This window comes from Petaurus breviceps, unplaced genomic scaffold (assembly GCF_028583685.1).
Source record: "Petaurus breviceps papuanus isolate PSGF00001 unplaced genomic scaffold, PetGlider_PUasm1.0 220, whole genome shotgun sequence".
In the NCBI taxonomy this organism is placed as follows: domain Eukaryota; kingdom Metazoa; phylum Chordata; class Mammalia; order Diprotodontia; family Petauridae; genus Petaurus; species Petaurus breviceps.
The window spans coordinates 311324-325473 of NW_027185876.1; the positions used below are offsets into that span (position 1 = coordinate 311324).

General features: G+C 38.1%; 1 protein-coding gene across 2 annotated transcripts in view; it reads right to left on the minus strand.

Annotated features, from left to right (window-relative positions):
• PKN2 (protein kinase N2) overlaps positions 1–14150 on the minus strand; it is a 193651-nt gene that overhangs the window by 41692 nt on the left and 137809 nt on the right. For both annotated transcript variants that reach the window (XM_069094550.1, XM_069094549.1), the window contains 7 exons: positions 5973–6116; positions 5568–5643; positions 5090–5264; positions 4723–4849; positions 3867–3997; positions 3689–3764; positions 3148–3239 (listed from right to left, as the gene is read on the minus strand). In XM_069094550.1, coding sequence (XP_068950651.1) covers positions 3148–3239; positions 3689–3764; positions 3867–3997; positions 4723–4849; positions 5090–5264; positions 5568–5643; positions 5973–6116 — 821 coding nt within the window. The remainder of the gene's footprint in view (positions 1–3147; positions 3240–3688; positions 3765–3866; positions 3998–4722; positions 4850–5089; positions 5265–5567; positions 5644–5972; positions 6117–14150) is intronic.

The window sequence follows — 14150 nt, forward strand, 5'->3', positions numbered from 1 at the left end:
AGGTCTGCAAATTTTACCTTGGCCACATCTCTCAAACATGCCCCCTTCTCTCCTCTCCTCTGACTCTGCCCCCATCCTGGTACAGACCCTCTTCACCTCACACCTTGATTGTTGCAACAGCTGCCGGTGGATCTGCCTGCCTCAAGTCTCTCCCCACTCCAATCTATCCTCCATTTAGCCATTCATGTGACTTTCCTAAAGGGTAAAACCACGTCAGCCCCACTTACTCCATACACTCCAGTGGCTCCCTATTGTCTCCGGAATCAAATACAAGATGCTCTGTTTGGCATCCGAAGCCCCATAAGTTAGCCCTCTCCTACCTATCCCCACCACATACTCTTTAATACGGTGACACTGGCCTCTGGGCTGCTCCACAAAGGACACTTCATCTTTTGGTTCTGGGCCTTTCTCTGGCTGTCCCCCATGCTCTCCTCCACTCCAACTCCTGACCTCTCTGGCCTCCTTCAAGTCTTAACTAACATTCCATCTTCCTGTAGGAAGCTTCTTCTAAACCCTCAAATCCTGATGCCTCACCTCTCTTCATTACTTCCTATCTATTCTGTATACAGCTTGCTTTGTGCACATGTATGTGCTTGCTTGTTGTCTCCCTTATTAGACTGTAAGCTTTCTGAGGCTAGGGACTGATTCTGACCTCTAGGTTTAGGACTGTGCCTGGCAGCCGGGAGGTGCTTAATGCATGTTTACTGACTATCTGACTTGGTGACAGAGAGTATACATGCAGCAAATGGGAGAAAGACATCCAGGTAGGGCAGCTGAGTGAGAGGGAGGATGGTGGTGCCCTCAAAAGTCAGAGACGGTGAGACAGAGCCAATATGATGGAGGAGCAGGAAGTGATACAGCCCAGCTCCTCCACAAACATCTAGAAAACAAACCAGATGAAGTTCTGATTGGTAAATCTAGGGAAAAGATCACAGTAAAGCATTTTTCTAGTCCAGGCTGGCATGGGGAGAGAGGCAGAAAAGAAAGCAGTCTGTGGACCTTGGGATCAGGTATGGCCAGGGGTCACCATGTGAGTCATGCCTACATAGGAACTGAAGGAGGACGAAGGTTGTGCACCAGGGTAAGAAGAGGTCACAAAAAGAGGAGCCTCATCTTATGCAGGGTATGAGAACAGGTTACTAAATGGCAATATTGTTACTCCCCACCCAGTTCTGAGAGACAGATCCAAGATCTTATAGTGGGGTGGTGGTCCAGGGTGAGGGGGGCCCAAGACTGTGAACTGAGCTAGGTACAAGTTCAGACACAAACAGCTGTGTGGTTCAGACCTAAGGAGCTGCAGGGGGTCCAGTTGGTCCCAGGCTCCTGCCCAGTCCGAAGCCTTTAGCAGAACAACCAGGGCAGGAGTCCTAGATCAAAGGGAACCAGCATTTCTGTCCCTCTCCAGTGCAGCTTCCTGCCTGGTTCAAAGGGACTGAGTCCTACAAGAGTCTACTGGAACTTACAACAGAAGGATTGTGTAGCCCTAAAAGCAGATCAGGAACATGCAGATTTTCTGGGAGCATCGAAAATCTGCAGGCTGGTGAGATTCTAGAATAACACAACACACAATACATCAAGAAAGACAGATCCAAGAGAATAAAACTAAACTCGGACATTCCGTAGTAAAGTGAGAAAAAAATTAATCATAACATAAGCCCCAAACCAGGAAGTAGGCTGGAAGAATGAACAAATGAAAAAAAGAATCCACCACAAATAAGTCCACCACAAAATGTATCTTGAGCATTTCTGTCTATTATGGTGACAGAAATGCTCAAGATACAACCCTAGGAAAAAAAAGGACTCAAAAATAGCTACAAGTCAATTCTCAAAGAAAAACACAACTTGGAAACAAGTTCAACTAGAATTATGGGAAGAGGCTTAACCAAAAAGATAAAAAAGGAAAAAAGCCAAAAATGACTAAAATAATCCAAATGAGAGTATTAAGAGGAAAAAATGGAAAAAAGAAATGGAGCTAAGGAGAAATGATTTGGAAAGAGAATTAACAGCTTGGAATAAGAGGTACAAAATCATACCCAAGAAAAGTTACCTGAAATTTAGAATTGATCAAAAAGAAGCTAATGACTCCATAAGGAAAAAAAAATAGGGATGTCTGGAAAAGAGAAAACTCTGGGGAGAAAGATAATGATTTCTGTTTTGGACATGGTAATTGAGACATCTATGGGACATCCAGTTCAAGATGTCCAAGAGACAGTTAGCAATGTGAGACTGGAGCTCAAGAAACTAGGAATAGATAAAGAGCTCTAGAGATCATTTGTACAGAAGTAACTAAACCCTGATGAGATCACTGAGCAAAATAGTATTTTTTGCGGGGACAGGGTGGCGGGGTGGGGGTGGGGGAGTGGGAAGAGCATTAGGATATGTCCTTAGGAAAAATGTATGATTTATGGATCTAGCCTCAGTGAAGATTCAGCAGAGAAGGAAAAGAGTAGGTGAAAGACGCAGCAACAGAGAGTAGTGTCATAGAAAATATCCAAAAGAAAAGGGTCATGAACAGCATCAAAGGCTACAAAGAAGTCAAGAAGGCTGAGGACTAAGAAAAGACCATTAGATTTGTAAATTAATGCATCACTTTTATTGGGGAGAGGATAGCTTCAGTTAAATGATGAGATTTGAAGGCACATTACACATGGTTTAGGAATGAAAGAGAGGAAAGGAAATGGAGGCACTAAGTTTGGATAGCTTTCTCAAGAATTTTGGCCTTGAAGGGGAGGAGAGGTAAAGAATGATTGGACTGGGTTTTTTTTAAGATGCTGGCTCTTATCTGTCATATTAATGTGTGACTATCAATTAAGTGACATTTAGGAAACACGATGAGAGGGCAATATCATAAAGCTAGTTATGTCTTTTTTTACAATTAGAGAACTGTCCTACTTTTTATAACATCATACTGAATGTCAAGAACAACAACGTTGTAGCTATTATTAATTTCTGAATTTCATTATGTTGTATCTGAATTCATTATGCAGTTAAATTCTTCCAAAAAGAGAATGAAATGCAAAAAGAGAAGGCTACACAACGTATGGAGAAAGACACACTTCAGTACATAAATAACTTACTCCTTAAAATATCTCCTAACCCAGGAAAAATGAAGATCAAATAATTTTAGTTTGCTTTCTTGAAACTAACCTGTCTACTTCATCCCGAGCAACGATATCTCCTTTCTTTAAGGCTTTTATGGCAAACATCTCATTTGTATTTTTGTATTCTGCCAAAAGCACCTGCAATGATAAAGAAAAATTATTTTTATGGGTAAGTTATTTACTTAAACTTTGTATTTCACCCTTTTTCAAAAAGGATGAGACTACTCCTTCTAAGTTAAAACAATATAACTTGATAGTTTCTTTCTTTTTAAATGTAGCAGAGTAAAATATTACTATTAACTTTATTTCAATAGTTTGGATTTTGTTCTGTTATTTAGCCTTGAATACTCTGAAAAATAAAATAACTCTCCAGAGGAGAAAAAAAATAACTTACTTTTAGAATTAGTCAAGAAAAAAATTTTTTTTTTAAAGCAATTGGGGTTAAGTAACTTGCTCAAGGTTACACGGCCAGTTTTTTTTGGTGTGAGTATCTGAGGCCAGAACCGATCCCGGGTCCTCCTGACTCCGGGGCTGGCGCTCTTACTGCGCTACCTTGTTGCCCCAAGAAAATTTTTTTAAGCACATACCTTTCCAAAATGCCCTCTACCCAATACAGCACAACACCTAAAGTCTTGAAGACTAAACTGAAACCTCTGCGGAGATCTGAAAAAGAGTAATTATCAACAGAAATGTTAGAGTAAATCACAAATTTATAAAATGAGAATCTAGTCAGTAAGTTTCATATCTAACATGAATTTATATTACCTTCTATCCTCAGGTTCTTGAATACCACCATACTCCAGGCCTGACTGAGGGATAGGAGGCTCATATTCAGCTTGTTTTTTTGAAGCAATACTATTTCTGTCATTTTCAAAATTAAAAACTGTTTCTGAATCCTATCAAATATTAAGAAAAAATCAATTAACTTTCAAAAAATATAAGACCACATCTGTAGTTAGGTAATTTGAGAGGCAACACAGTCTTCTAAAGAAAATGTGAATGTAGTCTAATGAGGTTGAAATAACAACCAAGTACATATGATCTAACCAGGTTTAACACTTTGTTCTCATACAAGAATGGTCTTCTGGTAGCTCATGGAATATATTCAATTTCATAAACATTTAATAGGTACCAAATGTGTGCTGAAAAATATACTATTCTCTGAGACAGACATAAAGTTTGTATAAGAGACAGTGTAAATGAACTCATGGGGTTTACTGTCTAATGGGGAGGTGGTGAAGTAAGACAGCTAACTGTAATGTAGGTTACAATGAAAAACAATGCACAGTCAGATGGTAAAATGATTTGTGTGTTTCAGACAAGGTGACATATAACAGAAATTAATATCTTTCTGGCTCAGAGGAAATTTTCATCTAAAATGGGTCACTGGAACATCAAATTATTAATTTCAATAACTCTTAAAGATTAAGATATTGACTCTCTTATTTACTATATCTAGGTTAGCTGGGAAAATTCCATACATAAATATAATCTGCTCGTAGATAAAATATTTAAACAATATTATTTAAGTCAGTTTAGAAATATATCACTAAATTTCTCTTTGTACATTTATAACTTTGTTTGACAAAAGTAAGTTGATATGTTTTAAAAAATGTCTTGCCTGTCCTGGTACATCCAAAACTCTTAATTCCGAAAGTTCATGTATTTCTCCAAAGGAAGATGCACGTGGTGGGGCTGGAGGTGCTTCTGGTTCAAGCTCAAAGTCCAACTTGGTTACTGTAGGGTCACTTGTAGAAGAGAAAATCATTTATCAAAATTAGTAAACTAAAGACACCTATTTTAAAATGTCTTTAGATTTTTCTTTTTAAATGTCAGCTTGAGATTCTTTTAATGAATATAGAAATACTAATTTCACATTCCTACTTAAAGGAAGAAAACAACTTTTAACTAATTTACTGTTGATCAACATACATACAAATCCCTAATAACTTTTCCACAAACCCTGCTTACAAATCTAAGATATTTACCTTGCTGGCGGTGTTAGTGCTGGAATAGGAACATCAACCACGGGCACTGTCGCAGGCCCAGGAGCCTGAGGGCTAAAGGTGCCGGAATGATTTACTGTAGGAATCGCTCTTCTTACCAGCCTACCCCAAGTGGCAATATTAATATTCATTTGAGGAGCTCTGAGAAATGTTTTGCCTGTGGATATTGTGAATAAAAAGACAAGAGTGTAAGTTATTTTTTTTATATATTACCAAAAGCCATAATTAAAAAAATCATATTCATGTGTTCCTAATTTATGGAGAACAAACTGAATTTGCCACCTGTTTAGCAGTTTTAAACTATCCATTACTAGATGCAGCTGCATGGTATCAACTGTAGTTTCAAGATGAATACAGAAAGCCTTGATCTCACTTTCTGGAATCCCATTTAGATTTTATTATGAAGCACTTTAGTATCTCATCATACAGAAACTTTTTTTTTTTTTAGTAAAATAATTACCTTGTTGTTTTGAAAAAATTTTCTTTTGTCTTTGAAGCTTTGGTCTTCTTTCAATAACTGGATTAAAAAAGGTAACCTGTTATAAAGGAAGTGTAAAAAATTTAGGGAGTCCATATGGTTTCCATTCTATGAAATCAACTAGCATACTCTTATTTTGAGGCTTGGATGGGGCCCTACAGATTGCTTGGCGGAGTGTGTTCATTTTAGAAACAAGGAAGCACAGGAAGGTTAGGCCAAAGTCAGTGGGAGAGCCACGTGGGACCACACCACAAGTCTCTTGACACCCAAGCCATTGTTGGGGTTTAGATTCTTCTATGCTACCATATCTTAATTCTCCAATGTTTTATACTTATGTGGTTTAAATCTATGGTTATGTTTTTAAGAAGAAACAATCAAGTTTATTACCTCTGCAAATAAAGTACCCTGGGGTTCCAGATAGAGACACATGCCATGTCGCTGGTTGTCTAAAAAATCTTCTAACCTTAGAAATTTGACTGCACAGAGAGATCGCCAATCACGCCAATAAACTGAAATTTCCAGTTCACGTGACTAGGACAGCAAAAAACAAAACAAAAAACAAAAAACAAAACATACATACATCATTGGTACACACTTGAATAAAACACCATAAAATTAAAATACTTCTATTAAAAAGGCCAAAGTTCACAACAAAAGAGCTTTTGAAACTGTACAACTGAACAAAGCTATATACCTCTTTAATACTTAACTCAAAAGGAGAATTTAGTTTATAATGGATCCAACAACAATATAATGTACTATATGTATAAATCAACTGTAAATATCAGGTTCTTCTAATTATTTTGCTTTACAGAATTTTGCAAAGTATCTATAAAAACAGATATATTTTTTCCCCCTTTAGGCTTTGCAAGTAATAAATTACTCTATATCAATTTCTAACTTATGGAGTTATATATCTTATGTAAGTCTATAATCCTCAACCCCTAATTTAGAAATCCATACACTACATAAAATCTATTTTGACCAGAAAAAATAAGGGAAATGTTCAATACAACTGACTCAGGGACACACACACAAATACATATATATATACACATATGCAAATATCTCAAAAGAGAAAAAGAAAACACTTAGCTAAAACAGAAAACACCTAGCTCCATCACAATAATCAGCATTTACATCATTCTTTAAGATTTTACAAAGCTCTCTGCATGTTATTAAGAACTTAACAGTTATTTCAAAGTGGAAATTGAGTTGAATAGATGGTAGTAGGTTCATGGTCACCAGCCTTCATTAAGAAACAGAACTAACTACTATTACAAGCATGAAAAGTGGGATAAAGGAGTTTTCAAGGTCATGCTGAAGAGGGCAGATTAGGATGCTTTAACATTAGTTAGCTATGTACTGCAACAAGTTAATGGAATATCCTAGAAAGTTTTCAGAACTATATTGTAAGAAAAAGGTAATGTTAAACAACAATTTACACATTATAATATGTATCAATCCTTTCAATTATTACTCAGCAGAACAGATGGAGTAACAATATTTTAACTATTCTATTCAGCCATAAAAATATTTTGAAAAGAAAAATCCAAACTGAAGATTAAAAATCTGTCCAATATTAATGGAAAACTGTAACTTTATCATGATGAATGTGTGGTTATAAACCACAGCAATAGAATTATACCCCCCCTTAGACCTAGAGAGAACCCCAAGGATTAAGGTATTTAGCACAGTCTTTTTATGTACTCATGGAGATTAAAGAACTCACCTGAAGGTCTCATCAAGCCTTCTGATTTCTAGCTCAGGATTTTCCCACTAAAACACAAACCCATCCCAACAACTCAACAGATCTAAAAAACAAATTTATTTTACTCCCTAAACCAGTTCCCTAAAACTGGCAATAATGCATCTTCTAGTCACCCAGAATTGAAATCTCTGAAGTTATCTTTGACCCTTCCCTTCCTTTGTCCCTTGCCCCACATAAATTCTATCAAGCCATCAAACCCTTTCTGCTCAAGATCCCCTCCTCCATCCCACAAGTTTTCCTACCTACTTCCATTTTGCACATTACTGCTGAACTTACTGGGGAGCTAGCTGTATTAGTAGTGCCTCGGACTTGAAATAAATAAGAAGTGAATTTAAGTCTTCCCTAAGATAGTTATTAGGTTACCCCGGGCAAGTCATTTATCTTCTTCCTCAATTTTCTCATCTGTAAGATGGGGATAATAGAACCTACCTTCCAGGGTTGTTGTCAAGATGAAATGAAATGATGTTTGTAAAGCACTCTGCAAATTTTATAACACAAAGTAAACACTAGCTATTACAATTATTTTTATCTTCCTTATGCAATGATCTTGGTCACTTTTCTGCTCAAAGTCATTCAACGTGACAAGTAAAGTTCAATGCCTTAGCCTGCCATCTTAAGGCTTTCCTTAATTTGGCACCTGCCTCCCTCCACGCCCCTCCCTTTTCAGGCTATTTTTATATTATCTCCTTTTACAGACTCTGTATTTTAGCTGAAGTTACTACTTTACAATACCCTGTACTTTCTTGGGCTTCGTCTTTTGCTGTCATGCTATTCTTTATTCCTGGAATTCTTTGGATCTTCTGAGGGGGTAATGATCCCACACTTGGAGCCCATATTAACAATCTGTTTGTATCTCTTTTTTATACTACAGTTATCTGTGTCTATCATATCCTGCTTCTAGACTCTAAATGTCATGAAGGCAAAGGAGAGACAACCAAAGGCTTTCGATCTGTCCTCTGCACCTAAAACAGTATTTTACACATAGAAGCCAATTAACATGCTGAATCATGCCCTTTTCTTGCAGTTCTATTTGTTTCTTCCATTGCCAGATCATTTAGAAACATATCTTTCTTTGTATTCCCTCTGTTAGGGAATAAAAATCTAGGGCCTTAGTCATATTACACAAATATTGTTTGCAACTGGCTTCTCTACTGTTAATTTTTTCCCTTTTCCAATTCATTCTCCACGGCACTGGTAGATCAGTATTCCTAAAGTGCTGCTATACCCAATTCCCCTTCCCCAAAATAAAACCAACAATGTTTAGTGACTTCCCAAATGTCTATTCTTTCTTGCAACAAGCAGTAACTATATACTATCTATGCTGGACAGAAAGCACTGTGCTAGATGCTGGGATAAAACTAGATAATTCCAAATCCCTTTGCTTAGTATTCAAGGTTCTCTCCAGTCAAAGTGTTACTTATGTCTCACTTTTTCTAGGACCTTCTAATTTAGCCAAACTGTTTTATCCCTTGTTCTCCCAAAATGCTCTCAGCATTCCTACTGGTACCTGTCCCAGCCTCTCATGACCACTACATTTGCATTCCTGTAGCATTTGATCTTTGCATCATGTTCAAGCACTGGGCCTGGAGTGAAGACTCTGAAACTTACAAACTGCATGACCTTGGCAAGTCACTTACCCCACTGGCTCTCACTCCTCTAGAACAAAATGATGGGGCTTGGCCTAGGTTGGCCTCTAAAAGCCTCCTTTGGCCCTAATGACACGATCAAATGACATGAGCTATTATTAATATTTATCCTTTTTTTGGGTAAATATACTCTTTATATAAAGTGTAAAAGCCTCTGGAAGGTAGAAATAGTATCTATTTCTTTTGCATTTCCAATGATTTTCACAGTGCGCTACACTTGGGAATTAAGTTTTGCTGATGATAATATTCTTATTTCAAAGAATAAAGGCTACGCATTACCACAAAACAATTGTTAAAAAGTCATTTAGCTATCTATTTTTGTAGAGGGTCTAGGATCTAGCACCAGCCATTCCTAGAAATGCTTCAACAGTCACAACCAATACTCTGCCCTGGTATAATTGCATATTATGTACAGCTATGTAACTGTAAACACACATAAAATGTGCACACATGCTCAAATGTATATTCATTTAAATATTTCAAGAAGCTATGATTTCACCGACGTAGGTATTTCCCTGACTGATAATATCCTCTTTACAACTTGGCAGACAATCTTTGAGAGTTCCCTAGGCCAAAAAATTCATCAACTTGATAACAGACCTTTCCCCAGATTTAGCTATGCTAGTCAACTGACACCAGACACATTTTGTCACCATGCCTATACCTGAAACTTTTTCAGTGTGACAGGACCTGTGTGAGTTGGCACTTTGATTGCAACTGTTTTATCAATCTGGAGCCACCTCCACACCACAATAAGGCAGTGAAGAAAGATTTCAAGGGAGATCAAAACCAAAAATAAAACCAACCATATCATACATAATGTACATAGGGTGTTTTCTTCCAACAACTATTCTGCAAGTTTCTTACTGGGAGAGGATCATGCCCTCTATCTTTTGCTTCTTAACAAGAGTACTGTACATTCATAAGTGCTCTACTTTTTCAAAGCATCTAAATATTTCTTATCTCATGTTATTTCCCACAAGACCTAGTCCAGTTGTGCTGTGTACAAAGGGTACTTAGTGAAAACTGATTAACTATTGATAAGCAAGGGAATAATTAGGGTATTAAATCCTCGCGCACTGACTGTTCCAGTCCTTCTCTCTATCTACTGTAGCAACTAGGACTATTTCCTAGGGTGTAAAGAAAGGAAGGGGGATATTTCCCCTCAGTTGTGGTTGCTTCTTTAGGCTGAAGTATTATGAATACATTTTCTGCATGGATAGGGAACAAAGGATAAGAAGGTAGACTTTCACATGTCTGTTGTGCGTGAATCACATACTACCAGTCAAATTTTATAGATTAGGAGTCTTATAATATAGAACAAAGAAATTTTAGTGGAAGACAAGAGAGCAAGTGTAGAAAGCTTATATCTAAGGTAGTTTGAGAAGTAAATGGGAAACCTGTTGTCATGTTTATGAATCTATCTCTTTTCACTATCTCTCACTAATTTTACCTACATGAACATTCTATCCTGAATTGGTCAATTCAGTTCCCCAACACATGTTGTTTACCAATATTCTGACTGGCAGCATGGTAGAGTGGGAAGAGCTATGAATTTGAGTAGGAAAATCATGAATTAGAATCTAACCTTGATCACTTACTACCTATGTGACAAGGGACTAGTCTTTCTATGAGGCTCAAATTCCTCATATACTAAATGGGGACAATAATACTTATAGTACCTACTTCATAGGGTTGCTGTGAAGGCCAGGTCTGCTTAATATGTGGAAACAGCATTGTACACCCCCAAAGTATGATTATTGGTGAATGACTCCTGTTAACTTGAAGACTGATCTCAATCTTTTAATTCCTTCCTATATACTTATGGCTTCAGTGTTTTCTGCTAACATGCCCAGGGTTCCCTGTCCTAAAAAAGTAAACAAAAGGAATCTCTTGACATTACTATACACTCAAGAAATTGTCAGATAACTCTTCTCTCTTTTATAGTCAAACTCCTAGAAATCATTGCCTCCACTTCCCATTCTCTCTCTTAACTCCCTGCATTCTGATTTCCTACTTCATCATACTGAAACTGCTCTCTTCAAAGTAACCAATGATTTCTAAATGTTCAATCAAATGACATTTTTTTCACCATTCACCTTTCCTTACCTCTCTGAAGCATTTCAAACTGTTGGCTACCCTTTCCTCCTAGATACTTTCCCCTCTCTGGGTTTCTGTCATTCTCTTTTCTCTTAGTTTTACCACTTCTCAAGTCTCCTTAGCTGGACTTGTCCTCCATGTCATACTGCTCAACCTGAGGAGTACCGTAAGGCCTTCTCCTGACTCCTTTTCTCTTGTGTGTTTATTCATGAGTTCAATGATCATTTCTGTGTTGATGATTCCCCCAAATCCATAAATCTACCTCGTGAGCTCCAGTCCCTTATTACCAACCATCCTACTGAACATTCTGAACTTGATGTTCCAAAAAGATCTCAAATTCACTGTGTCCAAAAGAGAATACATTATTTTCCACTCCATCTTTCCTGTCCTTCCTTGTTTCTGACAAGAGCACAAGCATTCTTCCAGTTAACTCAGGTTTGCAATCTTGGTTTCATCTTCAACTCTCCATTCCAATCAGTTGCCAAATCTTGTTAATTCTTCCCCAAAACATTTTTCACATTCACCTTTTCCCATTTTTCTCCATTCACAAATCTACTACTATCACCTAGGCTGAGGCCCTCATTGCCTGGTCTGAATTGCTGGAGTAGCCTCAATTAATTTCTTCCCTGAACCTCCTCCAGTTTAAGGAGAGCACTCAGAATTCCTCTGGTCATTTTCCCACCTGGCTGCTCTCCTGGACTTCATCATCTCCAGAAACACATAATTCTGCAAGATGAAATCAACTCTGAAGCTCAGCACCTCCTAGTCATCTCCCCCCCTTGGCTGCAGACTTCATCGTGGCCCCTTTAATTCTCTCCCACCCCCACTTTTGTGTGTGCTGTCTCCCCCATTAGATCAGGCACTCCACGAAGGCAGAGACTGTCTTACTACTTTGTCTGGATCCCCAGCACTTAGCACCTGGCACATATAGTCACTGAATAAATAGGGACTGACTATTGTTTCTAGTCTCCTAATTCTGAAAATTACCTTGTGATTTGTTTTGACATACTTCTGTATGTACATGCTGTATATTTGGGGAGAATATCTCTAAGAAGTAGGTGCTGCTGTTGTTCCCATTTTAGAGTAGAGGAAACTGAGGCAGAGGTTCAATGACTTGCCCAGGGCCACAAGGATAACAAGTGTCTGAGGATGATGGGAATAAGGCTGGGTGCCCATTATGACGGTCTGAATCATGGAGAAGAACCCACTGGACATTCTTGAATCAGGATATGGCATGATGAAACGAACATTTTGTGAAGATGAGCCTGATATGGATGACAGAGGCTGCACATAGGGAAATGTCAGAGAAGGTTCTACTAGTGCAGAATGAGAAGATGTCTTGAGTAAAGAGAGCGGTAGTGAGAGCATAAAGCATCACACGTGAAAGACGTCACAAAGATACAGAACCTGGCAAAAAGCTAGATAAAAACTGACAAGGAAAACGACTCCAAGATAATCTTCAGGTTTCAGGCTTAGAAGGGTTTTTCTTGACTTCCTTTCACCGTCCCTTACCCCTGATGCCACTCAAGTTACAGGTATTCTTTCCCAAATCTAATCTTCTTAGGACACCTTTTCCCCTCTCTCTAGGCCCCCATCATTCCTTACTTTGTATTATTCTTATTTGTACACTTAATGTATCTTTTCCAACCCAATTAAAATATGAGGGTGGTTATTATATTTCCAGTATCTAACACAATTCCTTAAACACAGCATCCTTTTAACTGCTTGCTTGTTATCGAATTATTGGGAGAAAAGCAAAACTTGGGACATTTATTTAAACTTCATATATTCCAATAGATCCATGTGAGTAACCACTTCAATGATGCAGATTGTAATCCATCAATATTCTTTAGGGCTCCTATCCATTTTTTTTTTTTAACAAAAGGGCTGCAACATGGGGTCTACCTAATGTGCTAGGGGCTTTCCCCAGTATCTCCTGACACTGTGAAGGGACTAATAGAGCACATGAGCTGACCAACACTTATTCCTTAACTTTTTGCTATGTGAGCAGTCCACACCCTTTTCTGATTATACATTTCTTTGATGACATACTTTTCAGAGATGTCAAACTTGTTGTAGCCCAAACAAAATTAAAATGTAACTGGGAAATGTTTAACAAAATAAGTAAAAATGAAATACAAAACAGATATTAATTTGATGTTTTTTAAGTCAATATGTAGCCCATTAGAATCGGCTTCTAATTGAATTTGACATCTCTTTCATACCTGGGTAGCTAGGTGGTACAGTAGATGAGTGCTGGGCCTGGAGTCAGGAAGACCTGGGTTCAAATCCAACCTCAGACACTTACTAGCTGTGTGACCCTAGATGAGTAATTTTTTTTTTTGCCTTTTGGAGGGCAATTGGGGTTAAGTAACTTGCCCAAGGTTATGCGGCTAGTTGTGTGTGTGTGTGTGTGTGTGTGTGTGTGTGTGTGTGTGTGTATTAAGTGCTGAGGCTGGAACTGAACTTGGTCTTCCTGACTCTGGGGCCGGCGCTTTACTCACTATGCCACCTAGCCACCCGCCTAGACTAATAATTTAACCATGTTTGCTTCAGTTTCCTCAACTGTAAAATGAACTGGAGAAAGAAATGGCAAACCATTCCAGTATCTTTGCCAAGAAAACCCCAAATAGAGTCACAAAGAGTCTGATGTGTCTGAACAACTGAATAACAAAATGTGCTACTGGAAAGGCATGGGTAAATGGCTAGAGAGCTGGCCCTGGAGTCAAGAAGACCTGGGTTCAAGTCCTTCCTCAGGTATATGCCACCACATGTGGCTTAACCACCTGGTGCTAGAGCAACTCTCCAGGACTAGAAATGGAAGTGTTGATCTGCATGTGTACTGGAGTTTCTATGTGGGGAGCTCTCTAAACAGATAAAATCAGAGGTCTGAACCAAAAAGAAAACATATATCAATAAAACATAATAACAAACACCCTTAATGGCCTTCTGTTTCAGTGACAAGGTTGGGGTTTATTAAAAGTACTTTGCAATTTGCCAAAGAAAATCCTGATCACTTTTCTCCTGTTCAATTATGGACCCAATTCA